The sequence below is a fragment of the Neophocaena asiaeorientalis genome, unplaced genomic scaffold (genome assembly GCF_003031525.2).
Source record: "Neophocaena asiaeorientalis asiaeorientalis breed wild unplaced genomic scaffold, Neophocaena_asiaeorientalis_V1.1 scaffold670, whole genome shotgun sequence".
Lineage (NCBI taxonomy): Eukaryota > Metazoa > Chordata > Mammalia > Artiodactyla > Phocoenidae > Neophocaena > Neophocaena asiaeorientalis.
Window position 1 is genome coordinate 711,021 of NW_020175080.1, and position 27,495 is coordinate 738,515.

General features: G+C 37.4%; 1 protein-coding gene across 2 annotated transcripts in view; it reads right to left on the reverse strand.

The window, feature by feature from the left end:
• ELP2 (elongator acetyltransferase complex subunit 2) overlaps window positions 1-27,495 on the reverse strand; it is a 43,878-nt gene that overhangs the window by 13,092 nt on the left and 3,291 nt on the right. The window contains exons 3-17 of one of the 2 annotated variants that reach the window (XM_024764140.1): window positions 24,484-24,554; window positions 20,616-20,772; window positions 20,145-20,222; window positions 18,661-18,725; window positions 17,838-17,904; window positions 17,018-17,158; window positions 15,446-15,541; window positions 14,284-14,384; window positions 13,965-14,096; window positions 10,395-10,544; window positions 7,398-7,586; window positions 5,012-5,081; window positions 4,388-4,483; window positions 4,175-4,232; window positions 3,487-3,559 (exon numbers count right to left, since the gene is read on the reverse strand). In XM_024764140.1, the coding sequence (XP_024619908.1) occupies window positions 3,487-3,559; window positions 4,175-4,232; window positions 4,388-4,483; window positions 5,012-5,081; window positions 7,398-7,586; window positions 10,395-10,544; window positions 13,965-14,096; window positions 14,284-14,384; window positions 15,446-15,541; window positions 17,018-17,158; window positions 17,838-17,904; window positions 18,661-18,725; window positions 20,145-20,222; window positions 20,616-20,772; window positions 24,484-24,554 (1,544 nt within the window). The remainder of the gene's footprint in view (window positions 1-3,486; window positions 3,560-4,174; window positions 4,233-4,387; window positions 4,484-5,011; window positions 5,082-7,397; window positions 7,587-10,394; window positions 10,545-13,964; window positions 14,097-14,283; window positions 14,385-15,445; window positions 15,542-17,017; window positions 17,159-17,837; window positions 17,905-18,660; window positions 18,726-20,144; window positions 20,223-20,615; window positions 20,773-24,483; window positions 24,555-27,495) is intronic. The other variant, XM_024764142.1, reaches the window with a different exon arrangement.

Consider the following 27,495-nt stretch of genomic DNA (forward strand, 5'->3'; position numbering starts at 1 on the left):
CCACATTAATAAACTAAAATGGGAAAAACATACGATCATGTTAAGAGATAAAGAAAAAACATCTGACAAAACCTAACATCCATTCCTGATAAAAACTCTCTGCAAACTAGGAACCGCAGGGAGATTTTGCAACCTGATAAAGAAGAGCCATAAAAAAAAATCCACAGCAAGCATAACACTTAATGGACAAAACTAAATATTCTGTTGCTGAGATGAGGAATAGGTGAGGACTTCTGATGTTACAACGTCTAGTCAACATTAAGACATCCATATGGGAAAGGAAGAAGTAAAATTTTCTTTATTCACAGGCAACATAAGCATCTATGTGGAAAATCCAATATCTACAATAAAGCTATAAGAAGTAATAAGTTTAGCAAGTTGCAGGATAAAAAACTGATTACAAAAAGCAACTGCATTTCCTTATGTGAGCAATGAACAATCAGACATAAAATATATGAAATAAGGATAAATCTGACAAAATATGTGTAAGACCTGACACTGAAAAGTACAAAATATTCCTGATAATATTAAGATGTTAACACTGGGGAAAATTGGGTAGGAGGTATAATGGTATTCTAGGTACTATCTCTGCAACTTTCGCTAAATATAAAATTATTCCAAGATAAAAGGCTTACTAAAAAAAAACAAACAAAACCCTGAGAGAAATTAAAGATCTAAATAAATGAGAGGCATACTGCATTCATGTGTCAAGACTCAATATTGTTAAAATTCTTCCACAATTAATCTATAGATTCAATGCAATCCCCATCAAAATTCCAGCACATACTTTTGTAGAAACTGTCAAGCTGATTATAAAATTCATGTGGAAAAGTAAAGAACCTAGAATATCCAAACTACATCTGAAAAGTGAGAAGAGAGTTAGAAGACAATTACTTCCTGGTTTCAAGACACAGTATAAAAAGCTATAGTTGTTAAAGAGACTGCGGCACTGGCATCAAAACAGGAAAGAAAAAAAAAAAGATGAGTAGGACAAAATAAAGTCTAGAAATAGACCCAAACATATATGGACAGCTAATTTTGACAAAGATGCAAAAGGTACGAGGTGAAGGGATAGTCTTTTCAACAAATAATGATGGAACAACTGGATATCCACATGCAAAAAAAATCAACTGTAATATATACTCCATACAACAGGAAGAATTAATAAAAGATGTATCATAGTTCTAAACATAAAACTTAAAATCTATAAAACTCCTAGAACAAAATGTGGCAGAAGAACTTGAGTCAGGCAAAGATTTCTTTCTTTCCTTTTTCTTTTATGGCCACTCTGCACAGCATGCGGGATCTTAGTTCCCTGACCAGGGATCAAACCCACGCCCCCTGCAGTGGGAGTGTGAAATCTTAACCACTGGACCACCAGGGAAGTCCCAGGCAAAGATTTCTTAGATACTACATTAGAAGCACAAACCCAATACAGAAAAAAACTGATAAATTAGACTTCACCAAAACATACAACTTCTGCTCTTTGAAAAACATTGTTAAGAAAATGAAGGAAAAGTCACTGGGGAAAACTACCTACATAGCATATATCTGATAAAGTAGTATCCAGGGTATATAAAGAGCTTTTCAAAATTCGGTAATAAGAAAACAATACAATAAAGAACTGGGCAAAAGATTTGAACAGATACTTCATCAAAGAAGACATACAGTTGGAAAATTAGCACATGAAAAGCTGTTCAACATCATTTAATCATTATGGAAATGCAAATTACAGGCACAATGAGATATTACAAACCTATCAGAATGGCTAATGTTAAAAAGACTGACAATACCATGCACTGGTGAGGGCGTGGAGCAACTGGAACTCTCATATATTGCTAGTGGGATTGTACAATGGTACAACCACTTTGGAAAATAGTTTGTCAATTTCTTAAAAATTTAAATATACATCTACCATATACCCAGCAATTCCACTCATATGTATTTACTCAAGAGAAATGAAAGCATATATCCATGCAAAGACTTGTATACAAATACTCATAACTGCTTTATTAATAAAAGCCAAAAACTGGAAATCACCCAAATGTCCATTAATAAGTGTATGGATCAACAAATTGTAGTATATCTGTAAAAGGGAAGACTATGCAGAAAAAAAAAATGAGCAACTGATACATGCAACAACATGGATGAATCTCAAATTATTATGCTAAATGAAAAAAGCCAGATGAAAAAGACTGCATACTATATGACTCCATTCATACAAAAATTTAGAAAATGTAAACTACTCTATCATGATAAAAAGCAGATTAGTGGTTTACTAGGGATGGGGCAGAGGAAATTTGGAGGGCTGATGGTATGTTCACTATCTTGATATGCAGTGATGATTTCACAGGTATAAACATATGTCAGAATTTATCAAATTGTTCACTTTCAACATGCAGTTGACAGCACGCTAATGACACCTAAATAAAGCAGCTAAAAATGTTAGTTCAAAAAAGAAATGCACATACTTGCTACAAGTGAGCCAACTTGAAAAGGAGAAAATAATTATGTGACTGACAGTGTCCTAAGACACAAATTGGCTGCTGAGTAGAAGCACAGTTATTCTTGCTACTTATGCCCTATTCTTTCCAAAGGCCCTTGTATTAACAGAAGGAAGTACCACCCTCTCAGTACCACCCTCACAAAGAGGACAACAAACAAGGGGGTGGGGCAGAAGGAGCACAACAATTATTTCCTAGGATGTCCCTCAATACAGGCCAGTAGCAAGAAACCACAGCAAGAGCAGGGACAAAAAACAAGCATACCGAAAATCCCCCAAAACAAAAAAACCCCATAGGTGCCCATCCAGGTGGGCAGCTCTCATCAACATGCTTAAAACAGATAAATAAATTTTCTTGGTGTTTTAATAAATAAATTTTAGGAAAGTTAGGGGAATGTGTAGGTCTCGGACCTTTCACACAATCCTCCACAGTATATAGATAAATACTGAATAGCAAGTTCAAGATCATTCTCCCAGGCAGATGTCTGAGATGCACTATTCCGCAGTGTCACGTGCTGGTGGCTCACTGAGCTGGCCACCATCCTGCCTCACCGTGGCAAGGGCCAAGGGACTCTACTCACTTAGGTCAGCACCCACAGTGTCCTCAAGAGATGGTCAGATGGCATACACGGTGCAGGGTTTCACCTTCTCATGTCTCCAGGACTCCCATTACTAAAAATTTATGTTACCACATTTTTAGCTCTCATTTTAAGATACCTGATTAAATAGTTTCTGAGTAGGGGCATAAATCAACTCAAACCAAGTATTTAAGAACAAAAATGTGCAGCTGAAACAGATTTAAAAGGCAACTGCAAGCTTCTGATGGGACAGAATGGAAAAGAGACTGAGAAAGCAAGATTCAGAAAAATCAGGCACCTGTGGCCTTTCGTGTCAAATTCTGCCTCCATCACTACTAAGCTTGCAGGAGCCTGATGACTCAAATAACCTGTGACCAAGTAGAATAAAAAAGTAAAATGCCCTACCTTACAAGCTGAGGCAAGCAGTGTCTTTGAATTGCTACAAGCAACACAAAATATTTCATAACCATGTCCGTATCTAAAATTTAAAAAGAGAAAATGGATGACCCCTGTAAGTAGGTAATTAGTAAATGTACCTATTCTTGTGCTGCAAAATTTTTAAATGAGGGAAGAAATCAACCTCTCCAGCTAACACACAGTTCTTTTAAGAAACATTGTACTTTTGTCTAGGTAAATATTTGGGGTAAAAGCAGAGACTGGAGAAAAATGCCAACTTCCTAGTAGTAATACAACTTATTCAAACAACTAGATTAAAATACAAGTTTTCACCGCCAGCCAGCCACTACCATAAATAACAAACCATAGAAAGGTCCTGATAGGGAAACACTGTAGGAAAAAAAAGACCAAGAGAATAACAAAACTTAAAATTTTTTTTAAAAAGGAAAAAAAATAGTGTTATGTCTCTCTACTTTAAAAATCAAGACCAATAAATCTAGTAAATATAATACATAGCAATATAAATATCTATGTGAAGTTTGATTTTCACCCCTTATGAAGGCCATCAAGAGATGTTTACAGCAGGAGGGAAAATGTAGGTAAGAGGAAAGCAAAGGAGAAAATCAAACTGGTTGGGAAGGGGGCATCACAAGTTACGATCGAATCAGACTAAAGAGCTAAGTACACTTTAACTTACAGTTTTTGAACTTCAGGCCACAAAGTATTTTGCAGAAGATGATCCTCAGTGGGAGGTTCTACAATAAATTTATAGCATTGCAATTAATTTTTCCACTTTCATGCAGATAAACAAGTGAATTCTGCAGCACTTATTGAGGTCAGTGGTGACAGACTCCATACTATGTGTACTGTACTAATGATTCTAGAGAACCGTCTTTTTGCGTTTTCTTACCAGTAAGTATGGAGGGTTGAAAGGCCACCTGGTGATATTCGAAACCAGTACTAGTTAACAGCTCCTCTTCATCAGAAGGCTGAGAAGCTATATCTCCTAGTTCAAAACAAACATCAACATCATGAACGTAGTCACCAACTTTATGTCTCCTGCTCATGTCCCAATATTAAGGCCACTAGTTAGGAAATAGTGGTACCTGAAGGCAGTGTAATTCAACGCTGTATCCGCGTGATGGCAAAGCCAAGGGTATTTCCACTACTCTGGTATTTTCCAAATGCGCTCCTTAGAGCACTGGTCAATTCCATAGATTACTTCCTTTTCCTTTGACCTAATGTTTCCCAAACTTTTTAAACTGTGGAACACATTTTTCAAGCTATCCACATTAGCATCTGTGGTTGTGAGTGCTCCATGAAATACACTTTGTAAAAGCAGCACCTATTTCAGGGTCTGCATGTGTACACAGAATACTTACCATGAAATAGCTTATAGAAGAGAGATGCATGTACTGTGATTTTTAAAAATAATAAATTACCTGTAATGAACATTAGGTACATAATATACAAATGTGTAACTAGGTTTTAAGCACCACTATAGGTTCAGTAATTTTGGAGATGAAAGCCTTACCCTGAAAGACAGCTTTATTTGATAATCCCAAAGCAGGGACGGTAGCTCCTTCTGGAAGATCACCATCTTGCTGGAATAAAAAGTATGATACATGTTTTAAATGCTAAAAGTTACTGTTACCTCAGTCACTATAAAAAAATGTTATGCTCACAAATGCTGAGAAGCAGTGTAAAGACCATTTTACCATTCTGTGTGGATATCTGCCCACACTTCCATTTCCTGAACTGAGAGATGCAATACTAAGCAATCACTCTCCAGCAGAGAGGCTCCAGCTAATCCCCAGCCCCGACCCAATCCATAAAGTCGGGCATCCTCTCATCCACAAGCTCATCAAACCCTGACAGCTCAATGGGTGTCAGGGTGTGACAAGGAAAGCACTGTGCTGGCTTCTAGCAAAGAATGGGCTGAGAATGGAAGGCCTGGAGCTTTATTTCCAAGAGTCTCACAGGCACATCCCTGGCGATGCTCATATAAACACACATGTTTCCCAGGAAGGCACACAGTATTTTCATTAAACATATTTAAAATTTTGAATATTTTAAAACCTTGTAACAGACTGCCCTTTGAAGTGGCAATAATCTGCTTATATCCTACAATATCAATTATTACATATGAAACAAATGCTAACCATCAAAATCGGCACATGTCCATAAGCTAAGAGCATTTCTTACAATTTAAATTTTAATACAGGGGCTGGAACTGAACACAAACATGAGCTATGGGAACTTAAACCATCACCAAGAATAGGTACCTGAAACGCAGGATGCTTTATTTTAGAAAACAAGAAAAATAAAACACCATGGAAAAGAGCAATAAGAGGCATTCCTATATACCCCAACATTTAGTATGGGAACAAACCCAAAAAGCAGCAAGAGGCTTCCCAGTCTACAGGAGTCCTGTATCTTAGGACACAGAATTGAATATACACCTGGGACTAGCCTCTTATGGAATCCTAAAACCACATTTCAATCCCTAGAATTGTCAGATCCTCAAACCAACTTGCCCTCCACCACCATATGCTCAGCACTGTATAATAACCAGTCGAGGCCTCCCTTTTGATCTTGTTCCACTGTCCATTAGCATTAGAAACAGCATAACAGAATCTTTCATCTCCTTTACCTAATCAAGAGAGCCTGTGGCCTGAGGCACCCATGATACACTCCAAGAAACATAGTTGGACATTTCTTTTAAAATGACTCTTACTTTCTTCTCCAGTCTTACCCAGACTGGTGCTAGTGTCCCCGCCTTCAAAGTCTCTGGGCTCAAAGGTATCCTGCTCCACATAACTCTTCACCCCAAAGTGCTTTTCATCACTTTCTTTGTTTAGGGACCTCCGCTGGTACCAGAGTCTGAACTATGCCTGCCTCCCAAGGTCCTCCACCATTTGACTTTCCCCCAGCCCCTCCATTTCCCTCTATATACTCTTCATTCAAGCAGCTCTGGCCACTCCACTGCTCTCTGTCCTTCCATCTGCCTATCAAAATTGTACTCATCCTTTTCAAGATCAGAAGCAAATTCATGACCCAACTCTAAGTACTGCAACAGACTGTATGACGTGCACTTCTGTGTAACACAACTACCTTCCTACTTACTTTCCCTTCCTTCATAACTGGTTACTTTATAATGTTTATAACCTATGTATTTTTGTAAGTGCGCAAATCTTTTGTAGAAAGGGTATAAACAAACATTAATAAAAACTTACCCTTTCAAAACTCAAATGAAGCCCCATTTTCTCATTATTCTACTACAGCGACCACTTCCTCCTATGAAAATTACTTTAGTCACAAGATTTAGCAATTAACTGGTTTCATCTAAAAATTACAGGTACATTAGTTCCATTGTCCACTACCCCTAATCTACATCTAGATGGCAATCTCCTTGAAAATATGACCCATCTATTATGCTTTGTTTTATCATAGTTACCAAGCACAGTGAAGACGCATAGTATTCGTGCCTTAATTTAACATTTTAATTCTTTACAGTCTCTTGGGCTTAACTGTTACAAAATTTCTTATATTAATATTTAATTTACTGCCTGCCACAGTGCACACAAAAGTTTGTCAAGCCAATAATAAAATGATTTGACTTTCTTTCTACCCATATACTCCATTTACAGCCTTAAGTGAAACTTTCTAAAATTTTTTTTTTTTTTTCGGTACGCGGGCCTCTCCCGTTGCGGAGCACAGGCTCCGGACGCGCAGGCTCAGCAGCCATGGCTCACGGGCCTAGCCGCTCCGCGGCATGTGGGATCTTCCCGGACCGGGACATGAACCCATGTCCCCTGCATCGGCAGGTGGACTCTCAACCACTGCACCACCAGGGAAGCCCTAAAATTTTATATGAAGGGTTAACTAGATCTAGTTAAAACATTTAGAGGAATACTCACGTTACAAAGCACGTGATTCAGTGACTGGCCCGTAATGGCACAAAAATTTTCCACAAAAATTCGAGGTGCAGAAAATACTCGAAGAACTTTTTCATCTGCTCCAGATACAAACTGAAACCTACTGATCATTGCCAAACATTTCAGGTCATAGCCATGTATCTGAGGCCTTGCAATTTCATGCCAGGTCACCTGGGTATCAAAATAAGATAAACAAAAATGATCACACGTTTCAAAAACTGAATTCTTTTCAACAATCACAAAATACCAGACACAAAATCATTCATTATGCCCTGGAAATGTGACCATGGGGCAGATTCATCCAAGTTGTTCTGTTTATCAACAGATCAATACTTTTTATTGCTGAGCAGTATTCCCTTGTACAGCTATACAACAACTTGTTGATCTATTCACCTACTTACAGACATTTGGGTTGTTTTCCAGTTTTTGTCTTACTAGAAAAAGTCACAAATTTTTGTGTATAAATCTGCATGAATATATTTCTCTTGGGTAAATATTACCTATGGCTATAATAACTGGATGATGTGGATGTATATTTAAATTTTTAAGAAACTGCCAAATGATTTCCCAAAGTGGCTGTACAGTTTAGAATCCCACCAGCAGTGTATGAGAGATCCAGCTGCCCACACCCTCCCTCATCAACACTCGTGCAGTCAGCCTTTCAACTGTATCATTCTAATAGGGGTGTCATGGTATCTCATTGTAGCTTTAATGTGCATTTCCCTAATGACTAATGGTGTTGAGAATCTTTTCCTGTTCTTATTTTCCATCCATACATCTTCTTTGGATAAACATCTTTTGCCCCCTTTTTTTAAAAAATGGATTGTTTTCTTATTACTGAGTTCCAAAAAGTTCTTTATATACTCTAGATAAAAATCTTTATCAGGTATGTGTTTTGTAAATACTTTCTCCCAGTTTGTGACTTTTCATTCCCCTGACAATGTCTTTAAAAGAGTAGAATTTCGCATTTTGGTAAAGTCTGATTTATTGATTTTTTTTAAAGGATCATGAATAAACAACAACTGAGTTATACTGATAACAAATTACCAAGAGCCACAGAAAACCACTCCAAAATTATTTGCCTTGTTTTTTACTTGACTATAGTGTTGTTCCCAATGTCCTCAACTCTACCAATTTTAATCTACCACATGCTGCTGAAGCAGAAATGTCAGTGGCCAATTTCATTAGCTTCATAGACTGACCCAGAGTCAGTTCCATGAATTTTTATCAGAAACTGAAGCTGACTATAGTTTCTCTGAGTATACAGTTCAATGGTTTATCAGTGGTAAAGTTTTATTGCAGTTTTTTAAAGCTCAGGGCCAAGCCTGAAAAGTTCCTTGAACAAAAACTGGCCTCGACCACTATTATTTAACACTATATGATGTTAGAAATTAGCTTTTACTACAGACTTGATAGTGTTTCTTTCTTTTTTTGGCTGCGCCACACGGTCTGTGGAATCCTAGTTCCTTGACCAGGGACCGAACCCAAACCCGAGCCCTCGGCAGTGAAAATACAGAGTCTCAGCCACTGGACCATCAGGGAATTCCCTTGTTAGTGTTTCCTAATGAGTTAAACCTAAAATTACAAGGTATTATGAGAACTTTTATGTGGAACTGAAGTAAACACATTTTGACAGCTAACATTTTAATTGTTTGAATTATAAAGAATATGTGTATGCTTAAGTTTCCTTTAACTGAAATACAGTTGAAATAAAATGTGGTGTTATGTTAGTTTCAGGTGTATAACATAGTGACTCGACATTTAAATACATTACAAAATCGTCGACCATGGTAAGTCTAGTAACCACCTGTCCCCATACAAAGTAATTACAGCATTATTGACCATATTCCTTATGCTGTATATCACACTCTTGTGACTTATTTATAACTGGAAGTTTGTGCCTCTTAATCCCTTTACCTATTTCACCTGGCTCCAAACCTCTGGCAAACACCCGTTTTTTTCTTTGTATCTATAAGTCTGTTTTCACTTTGTTCGTTTGTTTTGTTTTTTAGATTCCACATATGAGATCATAAAGTATTTGTCTTTCTCTAGCTGACTTATTTCACTCAGCACAATATCCTCTAGATCCATGTTGTGATAAATGGCAAGACTTCATTTTTTTTTCCATTTTTAAAAGTTTTTTATTTTTTAATTTTATTGAAGTAGTTGATCTACAATGTTGTGTTAATTTCTGCTGTACAGCAAAGTGACTCAGTTGTGCATATATTTCAGACTTCATTTTTTTAATAGCTGAGTAATATTCCATTGCCTATATACCACATTTTCTTTATCTACTCATCAATGGACACTTAGCTGCTTCCATATCTTGGCTATTATAAATAATGCTTCAATAAACAAAGCGGTGAATACATTTTTTCTAATTAGTGTTTTTGTTTTCTTCAAGTAAATACCCAGAAGTGAGACTGCTAGATCATGGGGTGGTTCTATTTTTAATATTCTGAGAAACCTCAATACCATTTTCCACAGTGGCTGCACCAAACTTACATTCCCACCAACAGTGCACGAGGACTCCTCTTCTCCACCTCCTGGCCAACAGTCAATATTTGTTATCTATTTGATGATGGCCATTCTGACAGGTGTGAGGTGGTAACTCATTGTGGTTTTGATTTGCATTTCCCTGATGATTAGTGATGCTGAGCATCTTTTCATGGGTCTGTTGGCCATCTGTATGTCCTCTTTGGAATGCTTCAGTTTTTAAGAAAATACGAAACCGTTTTCCAGAGTGGCTATACCATTTTGCATTCCCATTAGCAATGTAAGAAAGATCCGGTCACTCGGCATCCTTACAACCACTTGCTACTGTCAGTATTTTATACCTTAGCCATTCTAGAGGGTGTGCAGTGGCATCTCATCATGGATTTAATCTGCATTTCCCTAATGGCTAATGTTGCTGCCCCACTTTTCATGTGCTCATGGATGTTTTGTAAAGTGGATCAGTCAAGTAGGAAGACATTTTACCTGTGATTGGTCTTTTCTCTTCCATGGAGCAAAAAGTCGAGTTGTCTGGTCATTACCAACAGTAATGATAAATTCTCCTTCTGGATCCCATGTTAGGTCTTGGACACCATCAAAGTGTCCAGAAATAACAATCCCTGGAGTCCACTCTCTCTGCAATGAAAGTGCTCATGACATATCAAAATAATCAAAGACCATCACTCAAAATTAAACCTGATAATGCCTTCATCCCTCAGGTCTGATATGGGAAAGACCTTAGCCCTCAAGCAAGGTGAAGAGCTAAGTAAACAAGATGGGAACTTAAAGTAATAGGATCTGTTTTCCAGTCAAGTATCAATATATTAGAACTTAAACATTCAAGCATGCATTGTGTCCTTCAAAGCAGTAACCTTGGGAAAGTCCCCTCCATTCATCATTTATGACTGCCTCCTAGAACACTGCCTAACCTTTCTGTGCCTCAATTAACCCTTCTGTAAAAGAGCTACCTAGATCATACGTTTGTTACAAGAATTAGATGAATCTATATTTGTACAAGGCTGGCCCATACTAGATACTATGTGAGTATTTATCTGTCAAACTAAACAGTAGAGCACTGTGTAATGTGAGTCTGTAGATTGTGTGTGCCTGACCAACTTGCTTTATTAAGTGAAAAGAGCTGCAGGTGTAGAAGACAGAGGTTAAATCAAACATAGTTAGTCCACCTCCTGAGGGAACCTGCATCAGCAACCACATAAACAAACAGTGAAATGAAATACAGAAAATGTCATATGCCTGGTCCACAGAGCTTCTTTTTCAACAACTCAAGTGGTGGTAAAACTTGAACTTTAGAGGAAAATTATATTTGTATAAAGAGCTAAAAGGTCATTCAAAGCCAAGTCTGATTAGTATGGTCAGCTAAGCTATATTATTTTCTGGTCAAAAACATAAATAGGCTGGAACAAAGAAATGCTGTTAATTTCTTCTGTGACATAAAAATTGATTCTAAAGTTAGCACTAATGGGAGGTTCCAAAAAGTTCTGAACGAAGTGCAGCACTTTTGACTATGGGTACAGTCCTAAAGGGCAATGTTTGTTTTTAGAAATCACCCCTGATTGTAATAAATTTCCACTCTGGTGTGGGATGCTGACAATGGAGGAGGCTGTGCATATGGGGCGGGAAGGGGAAAATGGGAGCTCTGCATTTTCTGCTCAGTTTTTCTGTAAACCTAAAATTTCTCTAAAAAATAAAGTCTAGGGACTTTCCTGGCGGTCCAGTGGTTAAGACTTCACCTTCCAATGCAGGGAGTGCAGGTTTGATCTCCGGTCGGGGAGCTAAGATCCCACATGCCTCTCAGCCAAAACACCAAACCATAAAACAGAAGCAATATTGTAACAAATTCAATGAAAGACTTTAAAATCGGTCCTCATCAAAAAGCAAAAAAAAAATTTTAAATAAACAAAAGTCTATAAAAAATCACCCTAAATACTTGGTAAATAACTATTATAAATATGAAGTCAAGCTACAAGCAAAAGTACAGTGAAATTCTGTCCTCTGGTTTGAGTTTCTCCCTACTTAACTGATGCTTTTTTCTATGAAGGCCCTCCGAAGACCAGCTGAAATACAGCTCAAAGGAGCTCTGAACAAAATTAAGGGACTTCCCTGGTGGTGCAGTGGTTGGGAATCCGCCTGCCAATGCAGAGGACACAGGTTCAAACCCTGGTCCAGGAAGATCCCACATGCCACGGAGCAACTAAGCCCGTGCACCACAACTACTGAGCCTGCGCTCTAGAGCCCACGAGCTACAACTACCGAAGCCCACGCCCTAGGGCCCATGCTCTGCAACAAGAGAAGCCACCACAGTGAGAAGGCCTGCACACCACAATGAAGAGTAGCCCCCGCGAGCCACAACTAGAGAAAGCCCGCACGCAGCTACGAAGACCCAACACAGCCAAAAATACAGTAAAAAAAAAAAAAGAACAAAATTACATTTATCCTAAAAAATATCTTATTTACAAGTGTCATAGCTAATGGTTCCCTGGTTCATTTAACAGTAAAAACAATCTTAAAGATCAACTCCAAATCAAAGATACAAGGGAAAAGTAAATCACTCCATACACTGAGAATTCAAATCCTCCTACCTGACACAACTATTACAAAGCCCACAAACTAAAGGTCATGCAAATCCATGAATTTGTACTTAAGTACCACACACTAACCAATTGCACCACTGGGGCTCTATGAATTTTTACTTTGTAAGGGAAACCATTAGATGCACATTCAAAATCTGCTAACTCACATTTTGCTCTATGTTCTGACTTCTTTGATTTATGTATTTAAAATATATAGTACCCAGTATGTACCAGGCCCTACTTCTCATACTATACCAATATTAATTCATTTTAGTATCATAAAAATCCTCTAAGTAGGTGCTATTACTGTCCACATTTTACTGATGAGGAACCTGAGACAAAAGTTCAGTAATGACCTCAAAAACACAGCTAATAAGTGCTAGGGCCAAGATCCATGTGCTCCTACCCACTTTTCCTGCTATCTCATTTCCCCAAACCCAAAAAAGCATATCAGAAGCAAATTAGAAAGAAGAGATTGGAATAATGCTGAGAGGCAGCTAAATGATTAGAGGAAGATTACCCCTCTCTGAGAAGAGACTAAAAACTATAAGATCTAGAAGAGCCCAATATTTGGAGGACTATTTAGAATTACACATATCAAGAGCCCCTGAGAGAATTAATATATTCTGTCATAAAATAACAGGTGCTTCTAATGCCCTGTGTCAGTCATTCATTCAATAATTATCAATTGAGTACCTAGCTATCCAACAGGAAAATATCAAATTATGTTATTTTTAAGAAGACAAAGAGGGACTTCCCTGGTGGCGCAGTGGTTAAGAATCTACCTGCCAATGCAGGGGACATGGGTTCGAGCTCTGGTCCGGGAAGATCCCACATGCCACGGAGCAACTAAGCACGTGCACCACCACTACTGAGCCTGTGCTCTTGAGCCCGTGAGCCACAACTACTGAGCCTGCGAGCCATAACTACTGAAGCCTGCGTGCCTAGAGCCCATGCTCCACAACAACAGAAGCCACCGCAATGAGAAGTCCGTGCACCACAACGAAGAGTAGCCCCCACTCACAGCAACTAGAGAAAGCCTGTGCACAGCAACGAAGACCCAACACAACCAAAAATAAATAAATTAATTTAAAAAGAAAAGTAATTTTTAAAAAGGCAAAGAAATTATACATTTTAGGAAAAACCCCTACCACAAAACATATATAGCTTTAATGGAGAGCTTAAAATTTATACAGCTTAAACTTCCCTTACGTAAGTTTACCTACCTGCAAATTTCAGTATCTCAACAATGCTGGACAACTGAATTTTATTCTTAGAAAAGCATGAGTTTCTTACCTAATATAACTACAGAATAAATTTACATAAAGAAGTGATGTCACCTGAACTTAAATGTCTCTACTATGTTTCTGTAGAGTGCTATACATGTTAAACAACACTGTTTTCCTAGGTTTCATGTAGGATTCACTCTATCTAATCAGAAATGATTTAAAAGCACTTTTCTTACTGGGTTAGTGGCATTCTGTTTCCAAAGGTGCAGTGCCCCGTGGAAAGCATGAGCAATGATCATGGAGCCATCTTCACTGAACTGGCAATCATAAAATCCCAGGGTATTGCCACCTACTTCTCCTACTCGAACCTATTCAACGATAGACGGAAAACAATTCAGAACCAATTTCTCACAACAGAAATCACTCATTCCAGAGATGATGTTCTCACTTATTTAACGTACATAAAGAGCAAATATTTGCAGCTCTAGGAATACAGACTTAGGATTTACTGTCTAATAAACCCAGTTTTCTGTTCCTTAAGTATTCACATTTTACCTGTTCTAGCCAAACGCCTGACTCTTCATCTGGAGCCCAAAGAATCATGGTTTTATCCATTGAGGCAGACAACAATCTCATTGGCTGTTGCAGAACACCATCTAAAGAAAAAACAAAACAAAACTAATGCCTTTAGGTGATCAACAAGCATCCTGTTTGTAGATTACCAGAAAAACACAACATTGGTACTATAAGAACATTCACTGTTGCACTGCAATAGCAAAACATTGGAAACAACACAAAAGTCTATCAGTAGAAGACCAGATAAACAAGTTGTGGTAATATTTAGACAATGAAATATTATACGGCAATAAAAATAAGTAAATTAGAGTTACATGAATCCAAACCATGTTAAGCTAAAAAGACAGGTCGTACGAGGACAAAGGCATATTGATATCAAGTTTTAATAGCTGTAAAACAATACTGTTTATGGTTACATAAATGTGCGGTAGAAGTATAAAAATATGCATGGGAATAATATACACTGAATTCAGCCTCAAAGGAAGGATGAAGGGGAAAAGGTTCAGGAAAATCTATACAGGGATTCCCCAGTATCTATAATATCTAATTTATCTTTTTTTAACTGCAGCAAATATGGCATAATATAATAAAAGCTGGATGGTGTTACCTGAGCATTAATTATTGCTATTCTCTATTGTTGTCTTGGGGAAGGGGCTGGGGGAAGAACATGAGGCTGCTGCCGTGCGCACCTCTACACCCCAGCATCAGTCGTCACTCCATAAACAGAAGTTAAGGGCAAAAGAAAGTGTGGGAAGTCTTTACTTTTTCATAAATGATGTATCTTGGTATTACCAACTTTATATTTCCAAGGGTAAAGGTTCCAGTGAAGCTGGCTTGAAAGTTAACTTCTCTTAAATCCCATAAGGACTAGGTAAAAACTTTAAAGAAAAAAAGTTAAAAAGCATATGGCAGTTATGGCATCATGGCAGGAAGCATACTTTTCCCCCTTAGAAATACAATTTTCAATAGAATTGAGTGTCTAGCAGAACAGGGCTGCAGTATTACACTTTGCCAACTTGAAACTGTCTTATAGTTGATATTTCTAATTACACTCAAAAAATATCCTCTACTTCATTTGTTCAGCTTAAAATTCTGTGAGATTGTACTGAAATGACAGCTTTGTGTATGTTTTTCTTCCTACCTTTGTAAAATGAAGGCTGCCAATGAACTGCATTTACCCAGTTTTCATGACCAGCCAGCACAGTCTCCAGAGTAACTGCAAATGCTATTTTAATACCTGCAACAGCAAAAAAGGATTCTTTCCACAAAGCTCTTCTAAAAATAACATTTTCAAAACCAGCTCGGTTGTACAATTACATCCAAAGAAAAAAAATCAGAACAGAACATGATTTGTTTTCAACAAAAAGCATTCATTCTAAATTTCATTAACTTTACCCACTGTTCACAACTACAGGAGAAAAAAGTTCTAAAGATATATAAATTTTTTTTACATTTTCACTACCTAGTCACAATAAAAATTAAGGAGTATGTTCTATTTTAAATTTTCAGGGATACTCTTACACTGCAATTAAAAAACAAAAACAGGGAATTCCCTGGCGGTCCAGTCAGTGGGACTCCGCACTTTCACTGCCAGGGTCTGGGTTCAGTTCCTGGTTGCGGAGCTAAGATCCTGCAAGCCACACAGTGCGGCCAAAAAAACAAAAAAGACTCAAAAAAAGCAAAAAAGACATGCCAGCCTCCTTGCTATCCTCACTCATTTTGTGTAATAGTCTAAAGTACCATTAAAAAAAAAAACCTGAGATAAATGCAGAAATAAAGGAAGTCAAATCAGTACTGTGACCTTTCAAACAAAATAATTAATGAAAATATCACAAAAATGTTCGTATTTGCAAATAGCTACTCACAATATGCTGGTTATAGTATTTCTTGGTTCTCTCCAGAAATCTGTTACCAAATCTCAACTCCAATGGGCTTTACAACCAAGAAGAGTAATGACAAAGAAGAATATTCCTGGATGAAATGTTTACTGAGGACTTATTTTATAATTTAGGTACACATCCAAAAATATCTCCTTCAAATACAACATTCCAACAGGATCTACCATGGAGGATAATTGTTCTGATGCCAGACAGTAAGAAAATCAGAATTATATATACTACTCAAATATAGGGATTTAGTTGTCTCTGATGAATATCCTCCAAAAAAGGTATGAATAATTCACATTAACCCTTTAGATCTTCCTATGCTAAAACTGCAAATTAAGTAATATTTTACAAACTAATTTATTGAGAAAATAACATTATTTTCAGCAATTTAAAAAAATCTCACTAACATGGTTTAGAAAGAAAATAAGTTTCATATATGAAAAATGACTTACCCTCACATAAAAATAAAAAAGGAAAAATGCATCTATCAGTTTCAGCTAGGGATCTGATACTTCTGAAAACCTAACCTTCGGGCTTCCCTGGTGGCGCAGTGGTTGAGAGTCCGCCTGCCAATGCAGGGGACACGGGTTCGTGCTCTGGTCTGGGAAGATCTCACATAGCCGCGGAGCAGCTGGGCCCGTTGAGCACATTGCCGCTGAGCCTGCGCGTCCGGAGCCTGTGCTCCGCAACGGGAAAGGCCACAACAGAGGCCTGCGTACCACAAAAAAAAAAAAAACCTAACCTTCACATATGTGTGTAGTGAAACATAAGTAAATCAGCTAGGAAACCTGAGTATTGTTAAATCAAATATTTTCATTATTACTCACTTTCACTTTCTATAGTAAAAGTATTTTCTTTCAGTCTTATATTATCATCTTCCTGAGTTTCTAAAAATGTCGATTTTATATACAGCCTCCATATGCGTATCAGGCAATCTTGTGAACAGCTTGCTAGGAAAAGATCTCTACCTAATTAAAAAAACAAATTTTATTACTTTTAAAACATTCTATTCTTAAATTTAAGAGTTTTTCTTCTACAATATACACATTTCTAGATTTCCTGAAAAAATTAGACTTTGCTTCCTTATCCTTCATTCATTTGACCTATATTCATTTTCAATAACACTGACAAATATAGACAATGCTAATAAATGGTTATAATATGTGGTATTCCTATACAATCTATTAATTTCTAAAAAGAACTTCTCAAGAATGTCTGCATGTATTAACAACTAGTGTCCTCTTATAAATATCAACTTGCTTCATCCTCTACCAACCCAACTAATAGTTAATACAAGGGATAAGTATCCTCTTTTCTAATCGGGCCAATAGGAAAATGTTACATACAAAGAAAATTTTTAATTAAAACATACACGGGGGACTTCCCTGGTGGTGCAGTAGTTAAGACTCCACACTCCCAATGCAGGGGGCCCGGGTTCAATCCCTTCTCAGGGCACTAGATCCCACATGCATGCCGCAACTAAGGAGCCGACAAGCCACAACTAAGGAGCCGACAAGCCACAACTAAGGAGCCCGCCTGCTGCAACTAAGACCCGGCACCACCAAATAAATAAATAAAAAAGACGCTGCTTTGAAATTACACATACTTGTCCCCATTATATGTACTTTAGCAAAATTTCATACTAACCAAAGGCTGCCCATTCCACGCCTCTTATCCAATCCTCATGTCCAGATAGAAAAAGCACTTTCTGAAACTAGTAAGATAACAAAAATCATAGGACTTGATGTAAGAATTTAATATTTTCATGTATATCAGTGACTTAATTTGGTCCCAGCCAGTCTGACTGCATTGCTTTTTTTTTTTACTGGCAACACTATCTGATCAGACTTCAGATAGAGCTCTCATTTGGGAATGAAAAATCTCATAATCATCCAAATTTAACTGAGCAATCCTGAGGAGATAATATCTGTAGTTCTCAAATACACTAAACATTCAGAAGGTAAAATGACATATGCTGTGGACACAATATAGAAAAAAGCTGGGTGGTTGAACATTCACAGTCATTTTTAACTTTCTTATAAAATACAAAGAAAAAAAAAATACAAAGAAACAAATACCTCTGTTATTAACTAAACGAGCCTAGAGTTAACCAACCCTCTTTCTGAAACTTCCCTCTAGTTTAACCACTCAAAGAATAGGTAAAGCTCAGAAGGACAAATAACCACTGCTTGGGAAGACAAAACACTACTACAGCATCTTCCTTCTCTTCTTCCCCACCTAACGACCTGCTTCCCCCAACGACTCTGGACCTGGTAGCCAAAGCAGCAGCAGTATACCTGGTGTTCAAAGAGTGCAAAACTGTTTAATGGAAGACTGCCAGAAAAGATTCTCCTATTGGATTGTTTAGATTGGAACATCCCCAAAATCCTATAATCTAGAAATAATCTGTATTAAGATATGTAATTAAGCAGAACGTAATTCTAGCCTCTTAAGAAACATCATTAATTACCTGATCATTCTGTTGAACAAATAAGTGAATTTTGCAGTCATCATCGCCACATGCTAATATTGGTACTGGTGAGGGGAAAAGAGGCATTGCCGTAAGTATTCCATCGTATGTTATGACCATCACCTATGCTGGATTCTAAGCTCTAGGTAAAGAATCCTGACTCCTGCTTCCCACACCACTGAACAAATAAATTGAAAGTGCTCAATAAACATCTTTAGGAATAAAATGAATATTCTAGAATGTTCCATTAAATGGTTACTCGGCAAAGAATGACTATTAACTGAGAATCCTTTCCTTTATTCTGTGTTATTTACGATAGAAGGAGCAGTAAAAAGAGAAGCTCGAGAGCAAGCTGCGAGCATTTAACTATGTCAGCCAGAAGACTAACAGGAAACGTTGTTAGCCCAAGTGAATAATACAATTTCCGGGAGAGCTACTATGAGCCCAGCATCAGGGCTACTGCACAAAGATTTAAGGGTATGTTTGTTACTTTGAGGACCCTACATTTTGAGAATTTGATAGTAAAACAAAATCCATGAAGTAATTAAAGAACAAAGTAGAAGAGCATATAATTAACTATGTGGATAAAAAGTTATGAAAGGTGTGACTGTAAAATTAGTTTTCTTTAAATCAACGTAAAAAAAAAAAAAAAAGCCAAAAACTCCAGTCACTTGGCCTCAACGTGGATGCAAAGAAATCAAATTCTATGTAATGAAACCAGAATGTGCGTAGTTCCTCCTCCTGGGGAGCCCTCGCACAAAGTGGAACGTCACGTGAGACCACAGAGTCGCAGCTCCTGCTGCAAAGGGCAAAAGAGCCTGGAGGCTTCCAGGCCTGGCCTCTCCCCACCAGGTCTGTCCTCCAGGTAACTGAGGAGGCACAAGACTGTCTGACTTGCATTGGCCATCATCTTTGTGGAGGATAATCAAAGACAGGTACAGATGCGTTTCACAGCAAAAGGGGAATTTTTTCTTTGGAGATTTTAAGTGGTCTTAGGCAACCTGTCATTACACAGGATGCTGTCATTACGCAAGGTGCTGTCATTATGAAAGATGCTGTCATTATGCAGGTGCAGGGGCTGCCACCTTAAGAGAAACACTCATATGACCCATGTTCAGTACTTTTCTCAACTTATCCCAGACCTTCACCTTCTATAGAGCTAGGTAATTTTCCCAAATTACATCTATATACATCGACAGTATATTTGATAAATAGCAGTACCAATCTTGAGTATATATTGAGTCACTTAAATTTTTAACTGCTACTAAAGTTTCTAATAGCCACCCCCCTTAACCCCCTTTGACCTTATGTTTTATACACAGGTCATTTGAATACTGAGAACAAAAGTATGTTATCCATGTCTCAACTTGTTTCCTGAAAACATTTAGACACAAAATTGAGATCCAGTATATTTTTTAGGTTCTGGTTGTATGCGGATATAAAAATACATTCCTCTTTCAATATACACTTAGCAGGATACTCACCATCAGTATTAGGCAAAAAAGACAAGCAGAGAGCCAGAGTGAATCCATTTCCAAAGTCCAAGGTCTGAAGGCATGTCACTAAGAAATAATAAAACACATCACGAACAACTAACTCTGAGTGTATCCAACCTTAGAGGCTGGGAAGCATCATCAGATGTCAGCAGGGAGATGAGAGAAGTCAGTCCTGAGCCCCCAGGGATGATGGGAATTTAAATGGCCAATTTCTAACAAGGTTACAGAGAACAAAAAGACATATGAAAAGACTTTGAAGGAATTTACATTATCAAACAGTTTGGTAAAGAGGAATTATGGAAAAGTGCAACAGAAACAAACGTGTAGATTAGAATTCTAATATTTTTAAAACAGCTTGAAAGACTGAAAAATTACATGAATGCTCTTCTAAGTTGTCCTTCATATGATCATTAAATTACTTAATTTCATTTGTTTGGATCACAATGTCTCTAAACTTACCTTCAGAACCCTGTTTAGACCAGACTCGAATAGTAGAATCAGAAGCTGCAGACACTATCAGTGTATGTAATGCAACATCCGATGCCCTCCTCTGGTAAACAGCATGCACTGCATAAACAGGTCCTTCATGACCATGGAGGTGGACTGCTTTTAAAAGCTGAATCACAAAGAATAACAAAAGCATTATGATAAAAAAGGAATTATCAGTTTCACCTGTATTTAACTAGAATCAGAGGATTAAAGGTACTGTTAAAATGCCTGATCCAGAAGTAAGTCCTCTCAACTGAGAAGAATGTAAACGTTTGAGAATCCTGCCTGATCATATTAACTATACACAAAATGTGCACACCCTTTGACACAGCAATCTCACATCTGAGAATCTACTCTGAGAGAGCAGTACTAGTTTAACAAGTAATAAAAGACAAATGTAGAAGGACATTCATCACACACCCTTTAGGAAAACTTCAATCAACCTATAAGTATTAATAGGAAACTGATTAAATAATTGTAGACATATTCTAAGCCAACAAAAAGGATAATGCATGCTTATTACCATGGAACGACATGCATGACTTTGACATTTTTGAAGAATATAGGCCAGCTTTGTGGACTGTCCCTCCTCTTGTATTAGTCTGATATTTCCTCATGAACAGATTCAGGGTGTACATTTTGATGTCACCACTACATAAGTGCATCACATCAGGAGGCACACAATGTCATTTTGTCTCACTTTTAGTAAAATTAACCCTGATATTTTAGTAGAGGTAGTATCTGCCATGCTTTTTCACTGTGAAATTAATTTTATTTTTGGTGGTAATATGTGAGATTATACTTTGGGACTGAGTAAATACCCTATTTTCCATCAAACTTTTACCAAGTATGCTTAGCATCCACTCATAATACTTACCTGTATCAATCAGAGTTACAAAATGGAAAAATGACAAAAAGAACTGGGAAATCCCATCTGTTTATCAAGTCTTCTAGCTTGCCATGCAAGATTATTCCCTGCAGCATCATTTCTATTTTGGATCTACTTTTTTAGAGTTCCAAATATGTGAGATTCTACCACTTCCTTTGAGAGGTACCTTTTATAAACTGTTGTCTGCTGAAACAGAGGTGTCTCTTAAATGTCTCAATTATTTTCCCAATTAGTTAAGCAGAATTCTGCCACTCAAGAAGGTAATTGATAGTTACATATAAGGGGGTCTATACACTAACTTCCTGTAATTAACCTTTGGCTTCTCTGAAAACAACACTTTTTAAAACTCAAGTACAATAAAGTCACTTTCATGTATAATTATACACACATAACCAGAGATCTGGAACAATGTTCATTAGAATGTTAACTGTTGAAATTTTGTATCTTTTTCCTTCTTCCTATTTTTCTGTATTTAAACTTTACGTGAGTCTGTATCATTACCCCCTGAAACATTAAATCTATGGAAAAACTCACTTCACATCTTTTTTTTCTATTTTATTTATTTTTTTAAAAATTGAAGTATAGTTGATTTACAATGTTGCATCGTGTTAGTTTCAGGTGTAGATATATATATATATATATATATACACACACACACACACACACACACACACACGTATTCTTTTTCATTATGGTTTATTACAGGATATTGAATATAGTTCCCTGCGCTATGCAGTAGGACGTTGTTGTTTATCTATTTTATATATAGTAGTTTGTATCTGCTAATCCCAAACTCCTAATTTAGCCCCACTCCCACCCCCTTTCCCCTTTAGTAACCATCAGTTTGTTTTCTATGTCACTTCACATCTTTTAAGCAGGGTTATATTTCAACCATTAGAGAATCTTAAAAGCTCAAACAAAACAAATCTCTCAAGTTCACCAGCTTTTAAAAAAACGATGCCCACTGTTCAGAGACTCAAATCTCTCATTATACCAGCTTAGAATTATTTCCTTTTATCAGAAGTCAAGATGTAGTGAACACCTGTGTGCATGGAAATGCATACCAGAAGGAAGCTTTAAGCCTCTAAGGTTATAATATGTGACTTCTTCCCCCAAATCCTCTTATTCCCTTCATCCCTCTTTTATGCCCTTCATCCTCCTCCCTGTTTGGCCTCACATTCTACTTTCCCGTCCGCCTCTAAGTTCGCTGTCTGCCATCAGATACTCAGCCTGCAATCCTCTCTACTGACAGAAGCGTAGGGCAGCACTGAGGAAAGAGTCTTGCAAATCTCAACTCAAGGTCTCAAAAATGAGTGCTCAAATGGCTCTCTCTGGATTCCTCTGCCAAGGTAAATCCAAACAGGAGCTGCTTTGCTACACAACCATTAGAACTCTCATTCAAGTCTAAGTGACCCCACAATCCCCTCCTCCACACCTGCCCCCTGTCTCTGGCTGGCAATACAAGTAACATGTTAACAACTGAATTCCACATCTTCCCTCCCACTTGCCTATTTTGCTTTGTAGAAGTATCTTTCTTCCAGAGCCCTGAGCCAGAATCCCACTCTTTGATTTCTCACTCCTCTACCCAATAGCTCCCTACTCCTTCGACAACTATCTAGTCAATGCCAAAATCATTTTCCTTCAAAACTATATCCCATATCTCTTCCTTCATATTTTTTTCCTATCCTAATTTGGCACACTCCTGTCATTCATCTTCTTTGGTATTCATAACTCCACTGGTTAGAAATCCTCAATGACTTCCAAATGCCTGCCAATAAAAAACAAACTCTTGAAGCAAGTATTCAAATTCTCACGAGATCTTCTCCTTCTCTACTTCTCTAATATTACAGCCTATAAGTGTTATCTGGAAACATTTCCAAAACTATGTTCCTCAAAGTTACAAGGGATACTAAAAGATCTGAAGGAAAAAAAAAAATCAGACTTGAAGTAAGTTTAGGAAATATTAGTTAAACAAAGATAAGCAGGTTTTTCCATATCAGAACTTTTCAGAGTCTTCACTATGCTCACAGGCATTGTGATTCTCTAAGAGAAGTATATGATATGCATTGTTTCCCAAACTTGACTGGCCACAATCAATAACTGAGAGATGAATAATTCTCTGAACAAGCTCTGGAAAGCCCTGCCCTTAAAACATCTTAGGCTTTGGCTAACACTGGATACTTCTGAGCAAATGGTCTCCTTTCTTACCTGCACTTTGATTCATATATTTTCCCTACCTGGAACCCTCACCACTTAAATGTTTCCTAAGGAAATCATCTCACACTATCAGACCTAACCGAAAGGCCGCCTCGTAAATCTCTAGTGAACTTCCACGGCAGCATGGTTGTGGTACAGCAAGTGAAATCACCCACCCAGAGCCACCTTTGTACTTCAGTTATTCAAGTGCATTTTGCCTTCAAAACTATGTACACGATTCATGAATAGCATTCTGCCTCATCTACTATACCTTCCGCATGGCAGATGTTCAAATATATGATGCACTAACTTTACATTTTTAATCTTTGCTTGTGACTAGAAACAACCTAAATGTCTATCAGTAGAGGTCCATACACACCCAGTATTGCATATTATAACATCACTCAGAATTATGTAAATCTATATCCACGTGATAACTGCTGTCCTATGCACAGAGCAGTATTAATTTTTGCTACCAATGAAAACAAGACAAACATACCCTGTAAGAGCAGTCTGAAAATTATTCCAAATGACGAGAAATTCACAGAAATGACTGACAGCATATGAATACAGAAGCAGATTACAGGGAAGGGTACAAGACCTGTGAAGTATGGAATATACAGGATCTGGATTACTGACAAGCAAGAATGAGGAAACTTCATAAAGGAAGAACACAGTAGAAATGAGGGAAAAGACTGAAAATAAAAGTAGATATAACAGTCATTTCTTATAACCATAAACATGTCTACCCACCTGATTATTCTCTATTTCCCAGTGAATCACTTGATTATCAGATCCTCCAGAAACTAATTCAGTAGAAGGAGCTGAAAAAAAAATCATACCTCAGTAAACATTTTAATTCTTTTCCAGCTATTTTGAAAAATTTCAAAGCTATAGAAAAGATAAAAGAAAACTCATATACCTTTACCTAGCTTCACCAACTGTTTAGATTTTGCCATATTTGCTCAATTATCTTGCTCTATGTACACACACACACCCTTTTTTGTTTTTGACAAACGATTTAAAAATAAGTTGGAGGGACTTCCCTTGGTGGCGCAGTGCTTATGAATCTGCCTGCCAATGCGGGGGGATGTGGGTTCGAGTCCTGGTCCAGGAAGATCCCACATGCCGCGGAGCAACTAAGCCGGTGCGCCACATCTACTGAACTTGTGCTCTAGAGCCTGCGAGCCACAACTACTGAGCCCACATGCCACAGCTACTGAGCCTGCGTGCCACAACTACTGAAGCCTGCCTGCCACAGCTACTGAAGCCCGCACACCTGGAGCCCATGCTCCACAACAAGAGAAGCCACCACGATGAGAAGCCCATGCACCGCAACAAAGAGTAGCCCCTGCTCGCCACAACTAGAAGAAGCCCGCGTGCAGCAACCAAGACCCAACGCAGCCAAAAATAAATAAATTTACAAACAAACAAACAAAAATAAGTTGGAGACATGATGACCTCTGATCCTTAAATATTTTACCATTTTTCCTAAGAACTGGAACATTCTCCTGCATTACCACAATACTATTATCACATTCAACAATTTTAACACTGATACAGTATTGTTATGTAATACATAATCCATCTTAAAATTTCCCCAAATTGTCCCAGTAATGTCTTTTATAACTTTTTTTTAAGTTAGAATCTAAGGACCACACATTGCGCATTTGGTTGTCACATCTTTTTAGTCTCCTTTAATCTTGAATAGTTTCCCAGTTCCTTCCTTTTTTGTGACAATGAGAGTCCAGGCCAGTTGTTTTGCAGAATGTCCCTCAATCTGGATATGCCTGGTTGTTTCCTCATAAGATTCAGGCTAAACACTTTTGGCAGAAATAACACATGAGACATTACAGTCAGCTGCTGCTATCAAGTAGTACATGACATATTTTTGAGATCACATTTCAAAATACCTCTTTTAAACATTTACAACTTTTTGTTGAAGACAGAAGAAAAAGGGAGTAAGAACCAAAAAAGGGGGAAATAATCTAACATAATTTTGTTTTGGATTTTGCATCCATTTATTTCTTCTGGCTTATGTCTAGATAGTTAGGTTAAGAAGCTGGGGGACTGTCTAAAGAACATTACATTTATACTCAGAAGTCCCAGGTTCACGTCCTAACCCTGCTGCCAGCCAGCTGTGATCTTGGACTTTAATTTCTTCATGTGTCACAGAAATTAAGCCATTTACCTAACTACGTGGTTTTGATAATTACTATAAGGTACATGAAGGTAATGTGTTAAAAATCAGACACTTTAAAAATATGAAATGGTATTATTAGAATTTTATATGTCACTGATACCTGGGTTAGAAAGAATACATGAGTTATCTGACAGTGGAGCCAAATCTGAGAAAATCAATCATAATAGAGATTACAGTGATACACAAGCAGTTCGTTTTATGTAACCTCACTTTTAAAGGGAAAATAAAACATACAAGCCGAAATTAATATTTTATAACAAATCCCTATACTGAGATTCAAGTAGTCTTTGATGTCATTTGGTGGCAGTTAATATAATTACAATTGTGTTTTAGTATCTGCACTAACAGCCACTCTTTCTAAGATTTAATGGTTTTTACTGACCTACTGCGACTAATCCTACATCACCAACTGAGGTAAGTAGTTTATTAAACATTTTTTTAATGTCACAGATAAAAATCATAGCCAAGTCGCACTAATTCAGGAAATTCTGCATTTGTGCCTAGCTCAGAATGCTCTCAATACATATTTAATAAACAGAATAATAAATAAAAGTAATTGAGAATCCATAAGAATACTACTGGGGGTATATTTAAGACATCTGAGGAAATTCCATAGGATTTTAGAAGCCCACCTTAAAGCATTCTTAATTAAAAATTCTGGAGCTATGGAATCTTAGAGATGGAAGAGACCTGGAGATAATCTAGTCCAGCAATTCTCAGACTTTTTGATATCAGGATTCCTTTATACTCTTAAAATTTTTTCAGGACCCCAAAGACCTTTTATTTATATAGGCTATATGTACCAATATTAACCACATTAGAAATTAAAACTGAGAAATATGAAAAATACTTGTTTATTAGTTTACTTAAAAATAACAATGAACCCCATTAACATAAATAACATTTTTATGGGGGGAACCTTGTATTTTCCAAAACAAAAAATTAATAAGAAGAAAGGCACTGTTTTATATTTCAGCAAATCTCTTTAACGTCTGACTTTATTAGAATACAGCTGGATTTTCATATCTGCTTCTGTATTTAATCTGTTGCAATATTCCACACCATGCAGCCACTGGAAAATGGCACTGCATACTTGTGACGGAATGAGAATGAAAACTAGGAATAACTTATTATTATTCCGAAAATAATTTTGACCTCACAGGTGTCAAGAATCACTCAGGGTCCCCTGATTCAGTCCAAACATTTACTTTTCATATGTTACTAAGACGAAACTGGGGTCAAGAGAGATGCAATGCCCTGCCTAAAAAAACAATAGTTTGTTTGTGGTAGAAAGAGACCTAACAAGCCAAATCTTTTGAATCCCAACCTGGGCCTCAACACAGGCCCTGATTACAGGCTTTGGATCAAAAGCAATGGTGGGGTCTTGCCTCAGTAACGGGCTGCCTCTACCTTCATCCTAAGCACCGCTGTGTTATCCATGCTTCAATTGCTACAAATAAAAGTACAGGTCAGATAGTTCACTGGGCATACCATTTTTCTTCTATTTTCTAATTGCATAATATCAGATAAGCTAATGCTAAATTAAGAAAAGTCAGATTAAT